This window comes from Micrasema longulum, unplaced genomic scaffold, assembly GCF_059751315.1.
Source record: "Micrasema longulum isolate JH-2025_06_02 unplaced genomic scaffold, ASM5975131v1 h1tg003104l, whole genome shotgun sequence".
Taxonomy (NCBI): domain Eukaryota; kingdom Metazoa; phylum Arthropoda; class Insecta; order Trichoptera; family Brachycentridae; genus Micrasema; species Micrasema longulum.
In genome coordinates, this window is record NW_028280204.1 from 22,012 (window position 1) to 45,389 (window position 23,378).

A 23,378-nucleotide genomic window follows, 5' to 3' on the forward strand; every position below is an offset into this window, starting at 1 on the left:
TTTGTGCAAAATACGTTCCTTTGTACAAAATGTTTCATTTTGGGCAAAATACGTTATTTTGTACAAAATGCGTTATTTTGGAAAAATACGCCATTATAGAAATATTACGTTATTTTAGAAAAAAATCTATTATTTTGGATAAAATACGTTATTTTGGAAAAATAGGTCATTAATGCGTTATTTTTTTGAAAAATACCTTATTTTGGAAAAATACGTCATTGATACGTTATTTTGGAAAAAAAAGATTATATTTTTAGTAAAATACGTTATTTTTAATAAAATTTTATATATAAAGGATAAAACATTATTTTAGTAACCGGTAATTTTTATGATCGATAATTTGACAACCGGTCTTTTTAGTTATTAAAAATCCAGTTTAAATTAATGGTTTTTTTATGATCGATTATTTAATAACCGGTTATTTTAGAAATTGAATATCCAGTCAATATTGATGGTTATTTTTATAATCGATTATTTTAGAAATTTCATATCCAGTTAATATTAATGCTTATTTTTCTGATCGATTATTTGGTAATAGGATTTTTTAAAGGCTTAAAGAAAGAAATATTTGCCTTCTTACGATTTACCCAAGTATTTTGATTTCGGGGGCCATTTTCAACGAGTTGTAAATAACTCACTATTATAAAATGGGAATCAAGTTGTGGTACAGTGGGGTTCGAATCTCGGTCTTCTGATCCGCGAGACCACTGGGACCACTAACCGGTTTTTAAAGATCGAGTATTTGATAATTATTGATTTTAGTATTTGAACCAAGTAACCTGTTTTTTATAAATGAAAGATCCATTTATCGGTTACTTGTTGAAGCTCGAAAAATGACATATAACTCCATTTTTTACTTTTTTTCTCAAATTATGTCACTCAATTTGTCACGATGTATCTCTTCCAGTCGTTCTCGGTGAACTCCAAGTACCTGGTCTCCGTCGGCTCGCAGCACGACATGATAGTCAACGTCTGGGAGTGGCGGGCGGGACTGAAGCTGGCGTCCAACAAGGTGTCGTCCAAGGTCAAGGCCGTCAGCTTCGCAGAGGGAGGAGGCTACTTCGTCACCGTGGGCAATCGCCACGTTAAGTTCTGGTACCTCGAGTACTCCAGAGGAGCCAAGGTGAGGTCCATTCTACTCTACTCTATTCTTACAAATGGGATTCAGCTTATTGCTACTTTAAAAAAACCAAAATGCCTATCTCAAATCCGAACAGGGCTTAAATTTGGGTGTTTGGACTGTCGAGGTCTTGCTGTATGTTATTAATTATTTGACAACTTTTATTGACAGCTGATTCGGTCTGAAGGTAGACGCGAACTCAGTGTGCTCAGTGTTGCCAACACGTCACGAGCAAATGTCGCTAAACGGAGGTTCAAAAGTCGCTAGAAGTCGCTAGATCTTAAGATGCTCGACGGAGGGGGTAATGGCGACGAGCGGAGGGCGGGGGTTGGTAATGGAAGGGGGCGCAAGGATTTTTGGCGGTAGTTTGCACGCTTACCTTCAAGTATGATTAATTATTTTTAGTAATTGAAAAATGAAAATTTGATTAGGTTTTTTAAAAAAGAAATTAAACAGATCAAAGTATTGAATGTATATTTTCGGTGCTACTGATAAAAAAAATAGTAATTAGTAAATGATTATTACCTCAATATTAATAACAAAATATTTAATTATGATGAAATACTCTAAAATAAAAAAAACAGACACCATATATTATATTATATTCTCCAAAAAAACATAAAAATACGGAACACCTTTTCCAAATACATAATTTATTTTAATACCAGCGTAAAATAAAACAAAATATTTTTTCCTCTTATTAAAAGTTAATCATGTCACTTAATATCAAAAACAAAAATTACTTTATTCTTAGTGCCCCTGAATAATGTTATAAGGAATTACATGTCAAATTAATGTCAAATTTTTTAAAATTTTAATAAAATAAACTTGAAATGTCTGTCTTCCTATTCCTTCCTATATTTTTAGGAGTAAAATTTCTTCATCACAAGTGGTTCCATTTTTACTATAACTTTTGACAGCTTGCTTAAAGGTAGCTAGAATTTATTTGTCGCTAAAAAAACTAAAAAAATCGTTTTTAATGTCAAAATGTCGCTAAATTGGCAACACTGAGTGTGCTCAGCACAAAAAATATAAAAGTAAGTTCTTATTACAAAATCCATCAACGGGCGCAGCCTGAAAAACCATAATAAGCTCATTAATGAACGTACAATGTAACTGAATAAATAAATTTTAAGAACCGTGAGCAATGAAACTGGGATCTTATTCAATATTTAACCATCTCAGGCGTACGTGACACCTTCCTATATTTCTCAACCCGACAAGTTTAGCCAGTGGTTTCGTTAGACGCCAGTAAAGTTGTCCTTTGACCGCACTAGCTGTCGGCATTACCATACTGGAAACGCTTATCACTATAAAAATATCAAATATTTTGAAATCCGCGCTAATTAATGCAAAGTATGCCGATTGCAATACGGCTGAGGACACCGCGTAAAATTTAACAAGCCGTTCCTCTATGAGAACAGCAAAAATTCATACACAGATCGTCCAGTTCATCAGCAAGACAATATTATACCGTAGAACTCCAATAGGGTATTATCACTCGGGAGGAATATCGGATTTAACCTACTCTACAAATAAAAGATTTTTTAAAGATTCTCCTAGTGTTTATATAAACCCTTATAATGAATATTTTCATTCATTAATTTCGTATCGAAAATAAGGTATTTTGAAAACGATCGTTTGGTAAGTTGGTAATAAATGTAGTCACAGAAGTTCACGAGTAATGCGTTCATTTTAATGCTGGTAATGCCACAGGCCACAGATAGAAATATAAGGAGAGTTTTCTATGCATATTAACTAAAGCCCCCCCCCCTTATCCACTCCACACTCCAGTTCCAGGCACTGACAGATGAAAGTGAAAACGGATTACATCTTACATCTCAAATTAATTATTATTATTTTATGGTTTTCAACGTCTTCTAAATATTAATTTATTATGATAATGATAAATCACAATTAGTATCGTTTGATAAGTGACAGGACGCCGTAAAAGTAAACAAACGACGCATTGAAAAAGGAAGCTATCTACAATACTCTATAAAATCCATAGACATTGATGGGAAAAAATCCGATGACGTCACAAAACATCCGAAGACGTCATACTTGATGACGTCACGAATTGTTTGTTTTTGACACCATTCAAATTACTAGAATTTAATCCTTTATATCTCCCTTATTTCTTAACAGATTTTAATAAGAATAGTACCGATCGGCTTCTGATTTTTTAGATTATTTTATTAGCCAATAAAAAAAATCCATGATAATTGTCCATTGGGACCCGACCCCATTCGGATAGTTGGATGTTTTTCGAAGAGAGTCTTTTTTTTATTTACTGTATGTATGTGCTCGATTGTGGAATAATCTACCCACTAATGTTAGAGACGCCCCTTCTTTATTTACATTTAAGTCAAGATTGAAATGTCACTATCTAAATATTTAAATTGTTCCTTTATCCTTCTTCTTTCCTTCCCATCACCTCTCCTCTCTTCCTAGTAGAGTGTTATTTTTTTTTTGTATATATTTATTTTTGTTAATCTTTGCTTTTGATTTTTGTATAAAATTGTAAGATTCAATATGTCCATGTATTTATAATTTTCTCAAACTAAACGGTTTGGGTAGGTAGGAAGAAATTGCCTTAAGGCAATATGCCCGCCCTTATATGTATATTTATTGTATATGTATATAAAGTTTCACATATATAATTATGTTGAAAATGGGAGAAAAAAGTTTTTTTTGGAAAAAGATTTTTTAGTTGAGTCGTTTTCGTCCAATATGTGAATTTAATTTTTGATCCTTTTCAGTACAAGGAGCCGGTCCCCCTGATGGGCAGGTCCGCCATTCTGGGCGAGCAGAGGAACAACGACTTCTGTGACGTGGCTTGCGGCAGGGGCGCTTGTGCGGACTCCACGTACGCCATCACGCGCAGCGGTCTTCTGTGCGAGTTCAACAACCGCAGACTCTTGGACAAGTGGGTGGAACTGAGGGTAAGTCGAGGAACCAATCTTACAATACAGTAAAACCTCGTTTTTGCGCTCCTCGATTTTACGCTTTCCGCTTTTTACACCGAAATATTTAGGTCCCATTTTTTTCCATACATTCTCATTCAAATATGCCCCCCCAATTAACGTTTTTCATAACCCCGGTTTTACGTCGAAATTTTTTCATAACTCATTCGATCTGTCAAAAGACGAGCCGCGCGCCGCCGCGTGAATGGAAAATAAAATCGAGGTAAATAAACAAAAAGTGTAAATTTGTATGCAAACTAAATTCAAAGTAGGTGCAGTGTATTTTTTTTACAATATACACAAGAGGTAAAACAGAGTTATAAAAAATAAAGGATAATTACAAAGCAGTGAAATACATATTAACAGTAAAAATAGTAAACAAAAATCCCACAAAGGCATGGCCTTTTCGTGGGTATACAAGAAATGTTTATGAACTTTTGCTCCTATAATAAAAATACAGTTAACAATATTTTGAGTTTGTCCAAATTTTTGTAGACAAGGACTGGATTCAACTCCCTGGGGAGCTGTTTATATAAACATATTACAACAGAGATGAATAACATTTAAGAGAAGGTAATTTAGAAGTCTAGGCATCCACAGGGCTTATGACCTGTCAATGGCTGGTTTAAGTGTTGATAAATTACCTGGTCCATGAAGAAGTATAGAAATGGAAAAAATAACATTTTCAGGCGTTGCCTGATACAACAGAGATGAAGAACATTTAAGAAAAGGTAATTTAGAAGTCTAGGCATCTACAGGGCTTATGACCTGTCAATGGCTGGTTTAAGTGGCCACTTTACACACTGTGTAACATTCACCATTCTGCCTATATTTGATTTGCCGGATGAGATTCGTGTAATTGAATTATTTCACCTACATACTAGACTAGGCAACGCCTGAAAATGTTATTTTTTCAATTTCTATACTTCTTCATGGACCAGGTAATTTATCAACTGGTTGGAAGAAGTTGGAATTTGGCAATAAAAGTTATAATATTTTTGTGTAACATTTGAAAGAGAAAAGAAAATATTCTGTAAAAGATTATAAGGTATTTTCTTTTTTTTATAATTAAAAAAGGAAATAAAAAATATAAAAAAACATAAAAATATTCCTTATTATTAAAGGGCAACAAAAATAAATCATAGAAAAAAAGAATTCATATCTTTTGTTTCCATCCAGTTTTGCATCCAGGATAGTGCGTGTTTTTTAAAAGAAGAATTGACCATTTGGTTCAAGTGTCTAATTTTGTCATTTTACTAAATAGTGACATGCCGTTGACGCATGTTTAGGAAGAATAAAGTCTTTTCATCAATAAATTACAATGCAGAAAGTTTAAAAATTTGGCAATAGAAATATTATTTGATGTTATAAACATAACGTGAAAAGGAGATAGTTTAAACAGTTATCATAAAAGTGTGAAGCAGTTTTGCCGCGATGTAAATGACAGTTGAAATTTTGTGGTGCCATACTAAAAAAAGTGATACCATGTAAATAAAATTTCCCAATATTTAGGGAAAAAATAGTTGTATGCGTTTTATGCTAATTCAAAATTTTATTTTCGTGTTTTTAAGGTTAAGTATCTAGAAAAAATTATTGAAACATGTATTTTTTTAAATTATGCGTTTGTATTAGATACTACGTATTATTTTTTTATAGTAAACGCCTGTTTTTCGCCAGTGAACTGTATTTATTTACGAGGAAAACAAAAAGCACACCGACACGAGCGTTGATTTAGAGATTACACACGCGTTGACTTATGACTGCGATAACTTAAGCATGTTCATTATTGTTCATTGTGATCACTCAAATGCTTAGCATGTTTTTAAGCACGTCGATAGTTACTTGGGTTTGAGCTACTGACGCCTTAATATCCATAGTGAAAACTTTTTGACTTAAAATTCGGGAAAACAGTACGAGCGTAGTTTCTCCGTTAACAATCCAAGCGCAACAAGACTGCTTTTGCTGTGCGCAAGATAACCTAACTTTGTGAGCATGCACGGACTGTTGTGTTGCTTCCAGTAAAAATACTCTTATGACGCATTGTGCGCTGGTTTTTTATAAACGTTTGAAGACAACACCTAACCCTATTTTTGTCGTCGTGATTTACATATTCGGTGTAATTTCAAAATTTAAAAAAAATCATAGCGATGATACTCGTAATCTTTATATATATAATTCTTCTGTACGTGTGATGTCACTGAACTCCTAAACGGCTTAACTGATTTTCGTGGGGTTTTCAGCGAAATGTAGATCTTTGTGCTGCGCGTGTTCGTAGATATAAATTTTTTCAATCGAATCTGTAAAAAAAAGTTAGAAGCATAAATCTTTTTTTCATCGACCTACCAGGGTTGCATCTGACGAGAATGCAAACACAAAAGAAATGGAAGAATGTTGTTTTTTTGTGTTAAAAAAAGGTTGTTTTTGAATGTTTACAAACAACATTCGCTTTTTATGGATCCCAATCAGGTTTTTTCATTACATTCCCTATAATTTATTACCAATTATTTGTTTTTATTGGCTTTTTGGTGATACTAAAATAATATTGAATGACATTCAACACATTTTTGAAAATCGCATTCATGAATAAAGTTGGTGAGAAGAGCCGAGTTTGACATTTGAAAAAGAATTCCATATTTGAAAATTCATTATTTTTAGTTTTGGAATTCAATCATAAACTAGTACCTAGGTACCTGCTTATCAATAAAAAGTATTTTTCCAATGTAATAGCAGGCAAGCCAACGTTCTGGCAGGACAACGTCTGTCGGGTCCGCTATATAATTATTTAGAAAAAATTGTCTAAGTTTGACAAATCTATTGACAAAAAAAAATTGTAAAACATTGGACTTCATAAAATTTATACCACTCTTCTAAATTTTTTATACGATTCAATTGTATTTCCAGACTCCTTCAGCCAACTGCATGTCCCTAGGAACAAACTACATATTCGTGGGCTGTGCGGATGGCATAGTCCGTTGCTTCAGCCCGTCGACCCTCCAGTTCGTTACGACTCTCCCCAGAACGCACTACCTCGGCGTCGATGTCAGCCAAGGTCTAAATATAAGGTCAGTTCGAACAATCTTTGTATATTTTGGCCCCAATTTAGCTAATGACTTGAAACTAAGATAGTGTATGGACTCATAGAACAAAGGTCCAAGGTTTGAACCCTGCTCTCCCATAACTTAATTCCCATTTTCTAATAGGGAGCTATTTACAACTCGTTAAAAATGGCTCCAAAATTGAAATGTTTGCGTGAATTATAGGAATGCAAATATTTTTTCTCTCTCTCACACAGAGACAATTTAAACAAATAAAAAATAATACCACTTGCGGACAAAGGGATTTTGAGTATTATTCAATCAAAATCTATAACCTACTTCCGCTATGTATTAAAACAATTAGTAACGAGAAAATGTTTAAAAAGGCTATATAAAAATGGATAGTGGGGCTGGGTAAAAGTAAAATGGATTGTCTCATTCGCCCAAACCAATATTGAATCAAATGCTCCACAAGTGTATAGCTAATGTTGTGTTTTTGTTCTTTCATCGTGCGTTTTGTAATATAAATAATATAGATGTACATCAGTTAATTATAAACATAAATACGTAGTGTTTAAAACTGTCTGAATATTTTGTTAATTATCTCTGTTTATTAAGTTAGTCTTCTTCGTTTATTCTCAAATGTAAAAATATTTTTAAGAAAGTATATTGTTATTTGTCCTCGGCACGAGTAACCCCCAGTGAGGGCACATTATTTTTATTATTAATCATAGTTTATAATGGAAAAAAATATGAATAAATAAATAATTAAAATGCAGTTGCTTTAAGAAATGTCAGTAAAGAAACTCAATCTCGAGGGAATATTGACGACGTTTTTTATTCCAGCCATATGTTCTCCCACCCGCCTAATGCCAAATATCCTGACGCCATAGCGCTCACATACGATGAGAAGCACCAGAGGCTGACTTGCGTCTACAACGATCACAGCCTCTACGTGTGGGACGTCCGGGACATCAAAAGGGTAAGAGCTATTCAGAATAATAATTATCAAGTCACCAGCCGTAATTGTCCCCTGTGGGGAATGCGTGAATTTAATTTGACTCCTATATCTGACGTGTCCACTGCAAAGAGTCGTTGTAATGCTTAGTGGGAATTGACTTTCATTGAGTTTCTATAAACTCCAAAATCTCTTTGGTACAATTGAACAAACCTCTCCAAGTCTAATTATGATTATTTGTTATAGGTAGGTAGCCTTTGCTAATGACAATTGTAAAAAAAATATTTTTATTCTTCTTCCTTGCTATAATAGACCTATGTGGTCTGTTCTCCAGAGGGTCGTTTCTCCTGTGAGGTGGATTCCCAGCTGTCATTCCATCTTTTGGGAGGTCTTCCACAAGGACGAGTTCCGTGAGGTTGAAAATGCAGTGCAACATAAGGGAGTCTGGTGGTGTCCATTCTTTGGATATGACCGTATCAGTCCCTCCATCCCTGTCTACACCATCTTACAGTGTCCTCAGCTTCACATCTATCTTTTTCTGGTGTTCTTCACGCGATCTCTTAGAGTTTGCCTTCTATTATCCTCAGTGTCTTCATCTCAGAAGTCTTCAATACTTGTTTAGTCCTGACTATGTCTGCCCTTGCATCAACGCCATATGTCATATTTAGTCTTACGCGTGCTTTGTAGATTCTCATCTTACTTTCAATGTCCATGTCTTTATTTTTCCATTTTGTTTATTTTAGAGCACCATAGATTCTTCTTGACTTGGGGAATACAAGCCCAAGTCAACAAGGCAGCTGCCATCTCTGGTGTTCTAAAGGAGGAGGAAGAGCAGTCGATCACACAGATCGGCTCCTCCTACAAGGTCTATGCCTAAATATCTGAAGGTGCCGACCTGATCTATGGGTTTGAGCTACTTTTTTTTGGCATTTTGGAGAAGGTCATTTTGTTTTTTCAATAGCCTTCTTGAATCATGTGTTGAACAAAGTCCTCTCATTTGGATCTCCACAATTTTTTCCTAAAAGGTGCTAGTAAAAGTATTATTTTATGCCAAAAAATAATAATGTTTCTGCATTTTTTTAATATGACAATTTGCTGGGGATGATGACTCCTGCCATGAAATCTGTAGTGTATTTTTATTTCGGGCTGGTGGCTACTGCCAAAGGAGCTCAATGGGTTAATCTAAAATTATTTTATTATTCAGGTTGGCAAGTCTCACTCCTCTCTGTACCACTCGGCTTGCATCTGGGGCGTGGAGGCTCCCCCGGACGAGGGCCCTGAAGGCACCCTGCCCCCGGGGGCCTTCCTGACCTGTTCCAGTGACGACACGGTCCGGGTGTGGACGCTGCCCACTGGCAAGCAGACACCCAACATCTACAGCGACGTAAGCGATACTTTATTCTTGTAGATGGGGGTCAGTGCTATATAAGCTCCTGATGTCACTGCGAGGTGTGTACATCTATTGTGACGGATCCCTGTAAATTAGTTCTCACCCTCCAAGCAAGAGTCTGGCTTTGACTAAATCTCCCCCTCCAAGCCCAGATCCTTAAAGTATCTACTTTGACTATTTTTCTTTTTTAATTCCTTACAGGAACTTCAAAGGGTGTTGTACATGGATCCTGAGCTGACTTACTTGAAGGACGTGGATCTATCGTCAGCAGGGGAAAAGGATAAACCAGTATCGTACGATGGGAAGAATGGTGTCAGGTTAGATTTATTTACTAATAATACCAATGCATCCAAATTTTTGTAGATTGGGAAATCAGTCTCTTAGGATTTCATTTGAATACACTGATATCTCGGCAGAAAGGAAATAATTATCATTTATTGTCTCAAACAAGATGAAGGAATTATTAAGGATGTGAAATATAGGCACTAACTCCTAGTCACCGCAGATGGGTCCGATTACACCCAACAGTATTAAAAATTATCAATATATTCTGATAAAATAATATTGGGACACACAAAAAAATGACAAAAAGGCGACTTTTAAAATTGGGTCTTATATGACCCACCACGCCACACCACACAACGCACATATTTTTTCGAGCCAGCGGGCTTTAAGAGTTGACAAGCCCTAGATATTAGAGACAGGTAAGGCCCTGTCACCGAGAGGATACGTATTATTTGATCTGCATCACCAAAGTTACAGGATCTTTTAAGTAGTTTAATTGAACTAATGTATCACTAGCACATTTGGCTCATTTAGGTATTTGTGTCTCCGTATCTTTCGCATCTTTGTATTAAACGACACGAAAGATACAAAAATACATTTAGTTTAGTGCCCTTTTTGTTCGCAAACTAGATGCTTTAAACCTGATGATGAGTAATTCAGAATACTCGAAACTAGTAGTTTTATTATGTTCAAAAGTTCACAAAGTAAATGCTGAATGAATAAATACTCGTATGTAATGACATTAAGCTTCTTTGAAAATATATGGCAAATTGTATGCCAACCTAACCCAACCTACTTATGTCTCTTAGATGTATCCGGGTTTCGTGTGACGGCCTGCACCTGGCTTCGGGGGACCGCGCCGGTAATGTACGCATCCACGATCTGCGCAGCATGAGGGAGACTTGCCGGCTAGAGGCCCACAACGCCGAGGTTCTCTGCCTCGAGTACTGCTCGGGAAACGGGAAGAGGCTGCTGGCTTCAGCCTCCAGAGACCGCCTCATACACGTCTTCCACGTCGACGAGGTAAGCAAAAAGTCCCGAGAAATTATCTGACAAATTAACTTTAGTCTAAATTTAATTTCAATCTAAGTTAATAACTATTGAGTTCAATTTTTCGTGCCAAGGTAAAATTAAGAACATAACTCGTGTGTGTCCTTCTGGACTCAAAGTCAAACTTGGTAAAGATAACCAGATAACGGAGTAACCAAGAAGAATAGGGCTTAGTTGGGCTATTTTCGACAAACTAAAATATATTTTTGAAAATAAAGAAGTCCCTATATGCTTAAAAAGACAAGTATATTAATCGTGCATATTGCCGGTGACAACATACGGACTAGAAACCATGTCTGTATCACAGAAAAGTAGTTAGAAATTAAAATGCACGCAATGATCCATGGAAAGACAGATGCTCGGTGTATGTCTAAGAGACAGAGTAAGAAATGAAGAAATAAGGCGCCGAACCGGAGTCGTGGATATCATGGATCGGGCAGCAAAATTGAAATGGCAGTGGGCAGGACACTCTGCGAGGCAAAATGATGGCAGATGGACACCCAGAATAATAAAGTGGAGACTATGGGCAAACAAAAGAAGTGTTGGAAGGCCACAGAAAAGATGAGTCGACGATATTGCCTCTATTGCCGGTAAAACGTGGATGATGAAAGCGGGTGATAGGAAGAAATGGATACGTTTGGAAGAGGCCTTTATCCAGCAGGGAAGAGAACAAGGCTGAAAAAGAAATGAAGAAAGTGTCTTGAAGGCGCTTCCGCGAATGAGTCCTGCTAGCAAGACTTATTTGTGGTATGGTTTGTATGACTGAAGGTCGTCCGGCTGGCAGTATCTAGACATCCACGCGTTTTCGCCATTTTGTTAGTAAAAAAATGAATCTTTGGCCCGTATGCGGTTACCATGTCTTATACTCACAGCCATTTTGGCTAGACTGGCCGTAGAAGCATGATTAAAATACTCGCTAAGAGAGAAAGAGACGCACTTCATATTAAATTAAACTGGATCCTGCTAGCAGGACTAGAAATCCCCATGTAACGAAACAGTGTGTGACTACCGGTAGGTCGCGAAGTCTCGGTGGTAGGACCTTGGACATTCTATCACTAAGAGTGTTTTCGACTTACCTATGTATAGTGCATTACTTGTCTGTTTTTATGATGTCGATAGCGATGTGACTAGTGTTTCGACTCGATACTGAGTTAGGATAAGTCCGCCTCCTTATACAGTGGTTAAATGGAGTCTGGTGTATGTATATCATTCTTTGTTTGTTGTAAACATGTTTTAATGTCTATTCCAGGATTACAACTTCATGCAGACATTAGATGACCACTCTTCTTCAATCACCGCCGTCAGATTCCTCACATCGGAGAACAGTTTACAGATGGTGTCTTGTGGCGCTGATAAGACCATACTCTTCAGGAGTCTTGTGGAGGTGAGTTTAAATCACAACAATCGTAATGTGTCTTTAAACATTTATTTGTTAACTCTATGAATGAAGACACTATGCTCTGATACAAGCATATTCACCGAAAGGTCGTTGGTTCAAAAGGGTTGTCCTCAGTAAACAGAGAAAAATAAAACTTTTTCTAAGGCTCTTAATTGGGCCCATTGCTTTTTTCATTTTTCAGTTCATCCTTATGGTGTATTAGGTAAGACAGTTGCTTCACACACAAAGGGTTCTGGGTTCGATTCCCTGTGAGATCCTAATAATTCAATGTGGTTATTTTCAAGCCTAAGTGTTCTGCGCTGTGATTCACCACTGAGTATTCTGTACTTACTTGATCATGTTTTGTTTCAGTCCCCCAACGGCGGTCCCGGGCAGTTCGTCCGGGGGCACAACTGCTCCGCCCGCAGCACCCTGTACGACATGGAGGTGGACAGTGGGGGGCGCCACGTGCTGGCCGCGTGTCAGGACCGCGCCGTGCGCGTGTACAACACTCGCTCCGGGCGCCACACTAAGACCTTCCGCGCCAGCCTGGGCGACGAGGGCAGCCTCATCAAGGTGTGTCGGAAATATTAGTTTATTCCACTCTCCCGACTACTCCACCTGCAGCACCCTGCACAGCACTGTCCGATATGTAGGTGGACAGCGAGGGGCGCCACGTGCTGGCTGCGAATGTGGGAAACTCTTTTTATATTCCGGACCAAAAAAGTGATCTACAATCGCTTTGAAGTTGTAAAGTTGTTGTACCAGCAGAACATCACAGAATCTAAAATGTACACTTTCGCCTATAAGTTTTGCCTCTCTGGGTTACGCTAATAGGCGCCTGAAGCTCACCTCTCATCTCCTCATTATTTGCTGTGATCTGCGCTATGGGTATTTTCATAAATCTGGAATAACATTGAAAACATTAAATATTCAGAGCAGATTTTTACGATTCTAATGATACAACTCATATAGTCAATCTATACAAAACAAGTTTTCATGAAAAATTTTCGGGTTTAAAAACGACTCACAGTTGGCATCATGTCTTTTTGAAGTCACATCACCCGCCGAGTGCGCTTCTAAAAAACATTGCGTACAAGTATAACACCGTAGAAGAGATTTTTAGGGTTTCTCTTCATGAAGGAGAGCAGATATTATCCATGGTTTTATCCCACTGAGTTCCTCCAGGGTATGCTCAGTTACAGCAGTTTGAAGACCAGAATGAATGTGTATTAAACTACCCACTTCTTTTGTTTGTTGTGCGGTATTATTCACAACCCTGAAATTTATTTATTTATTTATTTACACTCTTTATCAAAATACAATTCCATGTTCACTTTGCCCAGCTAACAAGGGTACATACCCCGTTCCAAGCTAGGCAATTACATTTTAATATATTAACATTTTACAACAGAGATGAAGAACATTTAAGAGAAGGTAATATAGAAGTCTAGGCATCTACAGGGCTTATGACCTGTCAATGGCTGGTTTAAGTGGCCACTTTACACACTGTGTAACATTCACCATTCTGCCTATATTTGAACATCTATATTCCTTCAATTCTTTCATCTGTTGATGTTTGTGAAGTTAAAGAGCTGAAACCTTTATTTATGCAGGTGAGATTCATCTAATTGAATTATTTCACCTACATACTAGGCAACGCCTGAAAATATTATTTTTTCAATTTCTATACTTCTTCGTGGACCAGGTAATTTATCAACAATATTTTGAGTTTGTCCAAATCTTTGCAGACAAGGACTGGATTCAACTCCCCGGGGAGCTGTTTATATTACCACCCGCATAAATAAAGGTTTCAGCTCTTTAACTTCACAAACATCAACAGGTGAAAGAATTGAAGGAATATAGATGTTCAAATATAGGCAGAATGGTGAATGTTACACAGTGTGTAAAGTGGCCACTTAAACCAGCCATTGACAGGTCATAAGCCCTGTAGATGCCTAGACTTCTATATTACCTTCTTTTAAATGTTCTTCATCTCTGTTGTAAAATGTTAATATAAACAGCTCCCCAGGGAGTTGAATCCAGTCCTTGTCTGCAAAGATTTGGACAAACTCAAAATATTGTTTTAATATATTATAATAGTTGACAAATTAATATAGAGCACAGACAAACAAGATATAAACTTATTCGTATACTCATTTTGATACATATACATACAGACATACACATTTATACACACATATATATATACACATATATACACATGTACACACACACGTACATACATAAATTATGGGGAGCATTAGCTTTTATGTTCCGGATAATTATCTTAGACGGCGTCAGCATAGACTGTTTTATATTTCAATATATGTACATGACATGGCGGCCTCCGTGGTGTAGTGGTCGAGACGCTATAATCACACAGGAAAGGTCCCGGGCTCGATTCCCGGTGAGAACACAAAAATTAAAATCTGATTTTTCTCAAGCCTGGGTGTTCTGTGATTTAATTTACCACTGTAATTGGGCCTCCTGGCCTGTTGTGGTGCAAAAATAAATAAATAAATGACTATCCTACCAATGGAAGGGCTATCTCTATGTTGAACAATATTACTTTGGAAATTGTCATTTTTCATGTCTCTGAGGGGGTTTTTCATTACTAGATTCTCTTACTTTTTTAACATGTTATTCTCTGGATATTATGTATACTTATGTGTTATTTATATATATATATATATATACCCAATTTTACCTAATTATTTTAATTATTTCCATATGTATAAATTAAGATAAAAATTAAATGGTAGCGTAATATTTATTTATTTATTTATTTATTAACGGACATAGTCCATGTATACCATTTATAAGGTTTAAATATTACAATAAAAGAATATTTAAAACATTTAAAAAAAAAAGAAAGAAGCATTGACAAACATAAGGGACATCGAGACAAGATCTGGACTATTTATTTAGTGCTCGTTTAAATCCTTGTAAACTTAAACCAAAAAAGTCCAGATCTTGTCTTGAGTTAACAATACGACAAAGACGGGTCATTGGAGAATTTAGGCCATAGTTTGTTCTATGCTGATCGATGAACAGTACTTCATTGTTTCTCAATCTACGAGTCGGAATATTGAATTCGACTTGTCCCAGTAATGATGGAACATCGATTATACCATTTAGTATGCCGAACATATATATGGAGTCAATATTAGTTCTACGTTTTTGTAGACTAGAAATATTTAGCATTGACTCTATTTCAGCATAAGAATAATTATCTCTCTCTAGTCCGAGCATCCACGCTATTTTTCGAAGCAAGCGATGTTGGACTGATTCAATGTGATTTATGCGATTGACATGGAATGGAGACCAGACCACGGAGGCATATTCTAGAAGAGGGCGAACAGTTGAGCAATACAGAGTTTTGATTGTACGGACATGAGTAAAATCAGAGGATATTCTGTTAATGAAGCCAAGTAATTTCAGTGATTTATTTACTGTATTATCTATATGCTCGTTGTATGTCAGTTTATAGTCCAAAACAACTCCTAAATCTCTGATGGACTTGACTACATCAATTTTGGAGTTTTCTAATAGGTACTCGAAGGAAATTGGTTGTTTTGTTCTATGAAATGACATTATTTTGCATTTTTTAATATTTAGTTCTAATTTGTAATATGTGCTGTTTGTCCCATAGGGCGTGAATTTCCTGTTTTCAGTTAATTTAAAATATGCGTATTTTAAACCATCGTTGAAAATATATCCAATATTGCGCGGAAGTAATAATACTACCTTTACCATCGTAATTTTTGCTTATGTAACAATAATATTTTTTAAAAGTAAAAAGTCCCTCTTTCACGAAGTGTATCCAGCCGCAAATATGGCTGTGCCAAATAATGATGAATGTGATTTTGCAGGTTGTTTTGGACAAGAGTGGCATATACGTGGCGACATCGTGCACCAACAAGTCTCTGAGCGTGTACGACTACTACTCGGGAGAGTGTATGGCCACAATGTACGGCCACTCGGAGCTGGTTACTGGACTAAGGTGAGAAGATGTAACGCAATTGCTGGAATTGACCCGGAGACACTTTACTTAAGCAGTTGGATTTTATTATTGTGGATAATTTATATAGTGCTGTATTTGGAGGATATCACCGCCGACCCAGCCAGAGAAGTCTATCTCATCCGAGATAGCCGGTCAATAGCAGCTGCAGAGCCACCCCTATCTACAGTTCAACTATACACACGGCGAGGTGTCGTGTATAAGCACCATTTTTTTTTTATATCACCTCAAGGGCGCTTTATAGTTAGATTGGCTTTAATTTTTTATCCCCGATATTGTTAATAAGAGGCTATAATTTTATAAATTTAACTTTTTATCAGGAGAATGTTTGATTTTTAAAAAAATGATTCCCTTAGAATCGAGAATTTTTTCTTTTATGTTGGCAGAATTAAACCGAGCTCCCTTTGATTTTGTAGAAGGAGAAAGTGAGTTAGTTTCTGGGTTTAATGTAGTTTTTTGTTTGTTTGTAGTTTTCTTGTTTCAACTTTTTTTCTCCAAGCGGAATACATTCTCCGCTTTCTTATTTATTTACCTTTTTCATTGGGGTCTTCGAGTGAAAGAACTCCCCTCCTCATGCTTGAAAACAATATTGAAGACCGAGAATCTTCCTATCGGTTTTGCTCATATTAAAGAAACTCATTTTTTTGTCAAAAACTGTGTAACTATTTGTTTAACGATACCAACTTGTTGGAAAGAGTCCAAAGACGGACTACAAAGTCGCCAAGCCTGAAACAACTTTCGTATGCGGAGAGACTGGAAACTCTCGGTCGCACAACGCTGCAGGAACGGTGAAAAAGGGGTTACCTGATAGAGACATACGAGATACTTAAGTCACTATAGTTGCCCAAATTTGGATCCCACGGTCAAGCTCAAACGAGATGCTCGTCTTGATAAAATCAGATTAAATCTAAATGCACCGAAGCATTTCCTGAGCAATAGGTTCTTCGATGGTAGGAATATGGTCAAATTGGCATAAAAAAACGAGTGCTTGTTGTTTTTTGAAAGTTACTTAGCAAATAGACTGCAATGCACCAGGATCGGAATTAACGTTAGTAATACTAAGACCGTTATACACGGAGTCCCACAAGGAACGGTTCTTGGCCCTTTGTTGTTTATTATATATATATTAATGATCTTTGTAATATAGCTGTCCCTGGTAAATTAGTTTCTTATGCAGATGATACTGCAATAATTGTAAAAAGTGATACCTGGGATAATACTTTCAAAAAAACCAATATATGTATAACTTGCTATGCTTGTTATTCCTTCTTTATTTTTTCTTTTTTCTCTGCTGCCATTGGCATGTTTTTATACTTTTAAACTACTTTTAATTACTTATATTATATATGTTAATAAAATCAATATATTGCTGCTCTTACTATAATGTGGCATTAATTTTGAAGATGTTTTTTAAATTGACCTAAATTTATTGTCTTATATTTCACTTAAAGATTCTTCTCATCGTTTCTTTGAATCCCTTAAAATAAATATGTGTTTATGTTTTTCCTTTTTAAAAAAAAATGTTATTACTATTTTATTTTATTTTTACATCTGAGCATGTTTTTCATTCTTTATTTCCATTCTTAATTTTTAATTACTCTTACAAATTTTCTTCATTTTTAATATTATTTCCATTTGTAAATACTCACTACAAACTACAAACCTTAAAATATATTTTTTTCACTTAAATTTTAATTTTTAAACAACTTTCATTTATGTTTTCATTTTCCTTCTCTTTTTTATACTTTCATAATTAACCTTACATATAATTGCTTTTTAATATGGAAACTTCACTGGTCCATTAGAATTAAGTCTAATTGTGTAAAATATTAAACTTTGTAACTGTACTGTATGTTTCCTGAATAAAAGAAAATAAATAAAAATAACCTCTCTCGCTAAATTGTAATAAAACACTGTTTATTCCATTTTACAACTCAAAATCATCTTCCCCTTCTTCTTCCCTTAATGTAATGTTTCATAATAAATATTTATTTCCTTGTTTCATGACATATATACAAAAACCAAAAATGTCACCGATATGGATATTCGCTAATAAGCGGAATGGGGAATGTTGTAGAATTCTACATAAAAGTGGCCACTTGAACCCAACCTATGACAGGTCATAAGCCCTGTAAACGCTCGAATATCCATAATCTTGAAACAAAAATTCTACCCATCTCTGTAGTGATATAAATAATAATAAATATTGTCATCTTGACATATGAAATAACTGCGAAAACATGACGTTTGCCACTGACGGCCCGTTGTATCGCTGTAATCTGCAGCTAACTTTGTGCTCAATAATCATAGAATGGTTTTTCTCCTTATGGGCGGCTCTATTAGTTTATTAGTATTATCACTTATAAGACACGGGTAAAAACTTTACAATCCCAAGGGTCCAACAATATGATTCCCATGTTATTTCGCAACCGGTGGATTGGAACATTGAATGCCACCTGTTCCAGTAACGATGGCACATCAATTAAGCCATTCAGCAAATTTAACATAAATTTGGAGTCAATGTTATTTCTACGTTTTTGTAGACTTGAGATTTTGGCATTCAATAGTGTTTTCCCTTTAACAGACTTTACAAATAAATAAAATATATCAATTTTGATGGACTCCATAGTGGGCAAAATCCAGTACAGACGTGTGGATACACTAAAATATTGTTATATTTTCAGGTCGTCCTATTGCATTGAGTAAAGATCTTTCTTCTTCTTCCATTTCAGACGTCCGCCCAGCTCCAACGGAGTTCCCTTAGATAGTGAGAGTGATCGTTGATCGATGATTCCCATTCAAATAAGTTATAGCTCCACCGACTAACGCAGAGAATCCTTTCAAAGTTTTAATTTCTTTTGTAGATTTACAGCCGACTGCCAGCACCTGATATCCGCCTCCGGCGACGGCTGCATATTTATATGGAAGGTCCCCCACGACATGGTGGTCACGATGAGAGCCAGATTAGCGCAACAAGCCATACGCCAAGGAAAGTAAGTTATACATATTCATTTACTTATTTACGGACTTATTGAGTCCATTTAACAATGGTAAATAGTCTAGGCATCTACAGGGCTTATGACCTGTCATTGGCTGGTTTAGGTGGCCTCTTTACGCACTGTGTAATATTCACCATTCTGCCCATATTTTATTTATTTATTAACGGACATTGTCCATGTATACAATTTATAAGGTTTAAATATTACAATAAAAGAATAGTTTAAAACATTTTTAAAAAAAAGAAAGAAGCATTGACAAACATAAGGGACATCGAGACAAGATCTGGACTATTTATTTAGTGCTCGTTTAAATCGTTGTAAACTTAAACCAAAAAAGTCCAGATCTTGTCTTGAGTTAACAATACGACAAAGGCGGGTCATTGGAGAATCTAGGTCATAGTTTGTTCTATGCTGATCGATGAACAGTACTTCATTGTTTCTCAATCTACGAGTCGGAATATTGAATTTTACTTGTCCCAGTAATGATGGAACATCGATTATACCATTTAGTATGCCGAACATATATATGGAATCAATATTAGTTCTACGTTTTTGTAGACTAGAAATATTTAACATTGACTCTATTTCAGCATAAGAATAATTATTTATATATTTTATATATTTTTTTTTTTTTTAGCACCACAACAGGCCAGGAGGCCCAATTACAGCGGTGAATTACATCACAGAACACCCAGGCTTGAGAAAAATCACATTTAATTTTTGTGTTCTCACCGGGAATCGAACCCGGAACCTTCCGTCTGTGAGTCAAGCGTCTTGACCACTACACCACGGAGGCCGCCTTATCTCTCTCTAGTCCGAGCATCCACGCTATTTTTCGAAGCAAGCGATGTTGGACTGATTCAATGTGATTTATGCGATTGACATGGAATGGAGACCAGACCACGGAGGCATATTCTATTTTAACGCTTATATTCCCTCAATTCTTTAGACTGTTGATGTTTGTGAAGTTAAAGAGCTGAAACTGATGAGATTCTTCTAATTAAATTATTTCACCTACAAAAATTTGGACAAAAATTGTTGATAAATCCACCTGGTCCATGAAGAAGTATAGAAATTGAGAACAAATTTTCAGGCGTTGCCTAGTATGTAGGTGAAATAATTCCATGAAATGAATCTCACCTGCATAAATAAAGGTTTCAGCTCTTTAACTTCACAAACATCAACAGATGAAAGAATTGAAGGGATATAGATGTTCAACTATGTGCAGAATGATGAATGTTACACATTGTGTAAAGTGGCCACTTAAACCAGCCAATGACAGGTCGAAAACCTTGTAGATGCCTAGACTTCTACACTTCTTTCTTTCTTTCTTTGTTGATAAATCCAGTCCTTGTCTCCAAAATTTGGACTAACTCAAAAAGTTGCTATACAGGTACAATTGAAATAAGATACAACTAAAGAAAATCAAAACTAGGTCTACAAATTTAATAATAATTACTACCTCAAGACAAGATCTGGTTGATCTTAGTGACTTTAAATCTAGAAAGACTTGCACCAAAAAAGTCCAGATCTTGTCTCGGGTTTATAATGCGACACAATCGGGACGTTGGTGCATGCAAGCCATAGTTTGTGCTGTTGATCGAGGAACAGCACATTGTTATTTCGCAACCGGCGGATTGGAACATTGAATGCCACCTGTTCCAGTAACGATGGCACATCAATTAAGCCATTCAGCAAATTAAACAAAAATTTGGAGTCAATGTTATTTCTACGTTTTTGTAGACTTGATCAATAGTGTTTTCCCTTTAACAGACTTTACAAATATATCAATTTTGATGGACTCCATAGTGGGCAAAATCCAGTACAGACGTGTGGCTACACTAAAATATTGTTATATTTTCAGGTCGTCCCATTGCATTGAGTAAAGATCTTTCTTCTTCTTCCATTTCAGACGTCCGCCCAGCTCCAACGGAGTTCCCTTAGATAGTGAGAGTGATCGCGCCGGTTCGCCCATGATGCAGAGCCCTAGCATTGCAGAGGATCCCCTTGTGCTGGCCACCAGAGACACTCCATCCAAAGTGGCCATTCCACCTTTGGAGTAAGTTTTGATAATTTATTTTTTAAGTGCCCACAATTCAAGGAAGTTCTGATAATCACCTGCCAAAGTTGTCTGATCTTGACTGTTTTTCTTCTATTAATCTTTATTGTCTCTAGTCTGACTGTTGACCTATTTTTTTCCAGACTGATTAGTGATCTTGACTGTTTTTCTTCTATTTACCTTGATTGTTTCCAATCTAACTGTTTACCTGTTTTTTCAAGACTGACTGTTGATTTGAATTGTTTTTATCTTAATCATTTCCACTCTGACTCTGCTGGTTTCTAGTCTGATTACTGACCTTGCTTGTTTCCAGTCTGGGCCGACTGCCTCCTTGGGCGCAGAAGACCATCGGTGGAGAAGCAGCTTCAGCCGGAGTGCTCAGTCCGCCTCAGGCAGTGGTGAGAGGCAAATGGGCTATGAGAGCTGAGAAGAATGACTACCTTCCTGACTACTATATGGAACCAGGTATAATTAAAACCATTTTAAAACCAGAATCCCGGACAAGAGTTTTCCACTCGGTGGCTACTCTTAGGTAAAAATCCTGAAAATAGAAATCGAGTGGAGATAATTCCATCTCGTAGTGTATTAGTTGACGCGTTCGCCTACCATGCTTGAGGTACCAGGTTCGATTCCTTGTAAGGTCGACATGAAATATTGGTTTAAAAGATGGTTTCACACTGCAATATTTCACTGTCTTCGGACCGGCACCTGAAGAGTAAGCCTGATTGCCTTATCAACAGATGATCGAGATATGCTGGATTCGTTGTACTTATACGGTGCTGTGAATTTATTCTATCCATAGGCTAGTGCCACACTTAGTGGAAATTCCGCCACTGATCTTCCGCTGTGGGAAACCCGCAACCGAACAAGCAGCCGCATTACGTATTCCGCCGTGGGTTATCAGTGAACTACCGAGCCTTATACGGTCGACACGAGATGTCCTCCAAATGCGATGCGTCCCATTAGAAAACATGCGATGCAGCATTACCGATTAGACGCTGTCGGAAGATCCGCACACAAAAAACGGAACAGACGCCGAAGTCCAGCGGTCTGCCCAGATTCTATCGTGGAAGATCGGCGATGGAATTTCTGCTGAAAGTGGCGCTAGCCTATTTTTTGTAAATGGGGTCAGTGCAAACAAGATCTCACTGTGACTTCTGTGTAGATCTATTGTAATGGATCTTAGTAAATTAATTCTTGCCCGCCAAGCCTAAGTGCTTGAAAAGTTGCCCTACTCAGTGGAGGGCGAGTGCTCTTGTTTGGTCAGTTCAATGCCTTTCAGGCATTGAGCACTGATAACGGAGGGAATTAGAGTTAAGTGGACTGTATGAAAATTGTTACTCACTTTTAAAGTTCTTCCGATTAGAGTTAAGTGGACTGTATGAAAATTGTTACTTGATTGTTTCTAATATGGAGCACTTCACTATTGCTGCAGCACGGAAACTGGTATTGCGTAGATGTCTATGAACTGTATAATTTAGCTGTTTATATAACACTAAACTTCACTTTTTACGAATATGCTGACGCAGTACATGATAAAGATTTATCAGAAAGGCAACTTTTCACACGTGACTCGCTAACAGGACGGTAGAAGCACAAGAATTTGAAATAGGAAGGATTTGGGAAGGAACGGGATATCTACAGTCTTATATGAGTTGCCAGTATAGAAAATATAAAATCAGTACTTAACAGCTCTCATATCTATTGCTTAATCTCCTCCTCCAAGCCTAATCATCCTTGGGTTTAACCTGTGGCCCCGAGGATGCGTATTCTTTTGTGATGTAATAGCTGATTTAATAAATAAATAATCTGTCTCACAGATATCTTCTGTTTTTTTCTCCCAGAACGTCCCCTGGAGTCCGATGGTTCTAAAGACAGTTCTCTTGACAGCGGTACTGATACGAGGATTTACTCCGATTCCAAGCAAAGCATGCTAGATTTGAACAACAAGCAGGTAAGAACAAATACGCTACTTGTCGCTGTAAACATTCTCAGGTACAAAATTTGGAGTTTCAGATTTCGAGGTAAAAGATTGTAAATCTGTTTTTCTATAACTGATTACTAACAAATGTTTTCACTCGATGGCAGCACCAGATCTAACGGGATCTAGCACA

The 23,378-nt window shown here is 36.6% G+C and overlaps 1 protein-coding gene across 1 annotated transcript in view; it reads left to right on the top strand.

Moving 5' to 3' along the window:
• LOC148271095 (mitogen-activated protein kinase-binding protein 1-like) overlaps positions 1-23,218 on the top strand; it is a gene marked incomplete at both ends in the record, with an annotated part of 41,733 nt that extends 18,515 nt beyond the window's left edge. Inside the window, 14 exon segments of the mRNA XM_088241841.1 lie at positions 908-1,123; positions 3,883-4,065; positions 6,988-7,148; positions 7,968-8,103; positions 9,284-9,463; positions 9,671-9,786; positions 10,564-10,777; positions 12,054-12,188; positions 12,555-12,758; positions 16,058-16,188; positions 19,071-19,199; positions 21,118-21,264; positions 21,578-21,729; positions 23,109-23,218. Coding sequence (XP_088097967.1) covers positions 908-1,123; positions 3,883-4,065; positions 6,988-7,148; positions 7,968-8,103; positions 9,284-9,463; positions 9,671-9,786; positions 10,564-10,777; positions 12,054-12,188; positions 12,555-12,758; positions 16,058-16,188; positions 19,071-19,199; positions 21,118-21,264; positions 21,578-21,729; positions 23,109-23,218 — 2,214 coding nt within the window.
• Between the last annotated feature and the right edge of the window lie 160 nt (positions 23,219-23,378).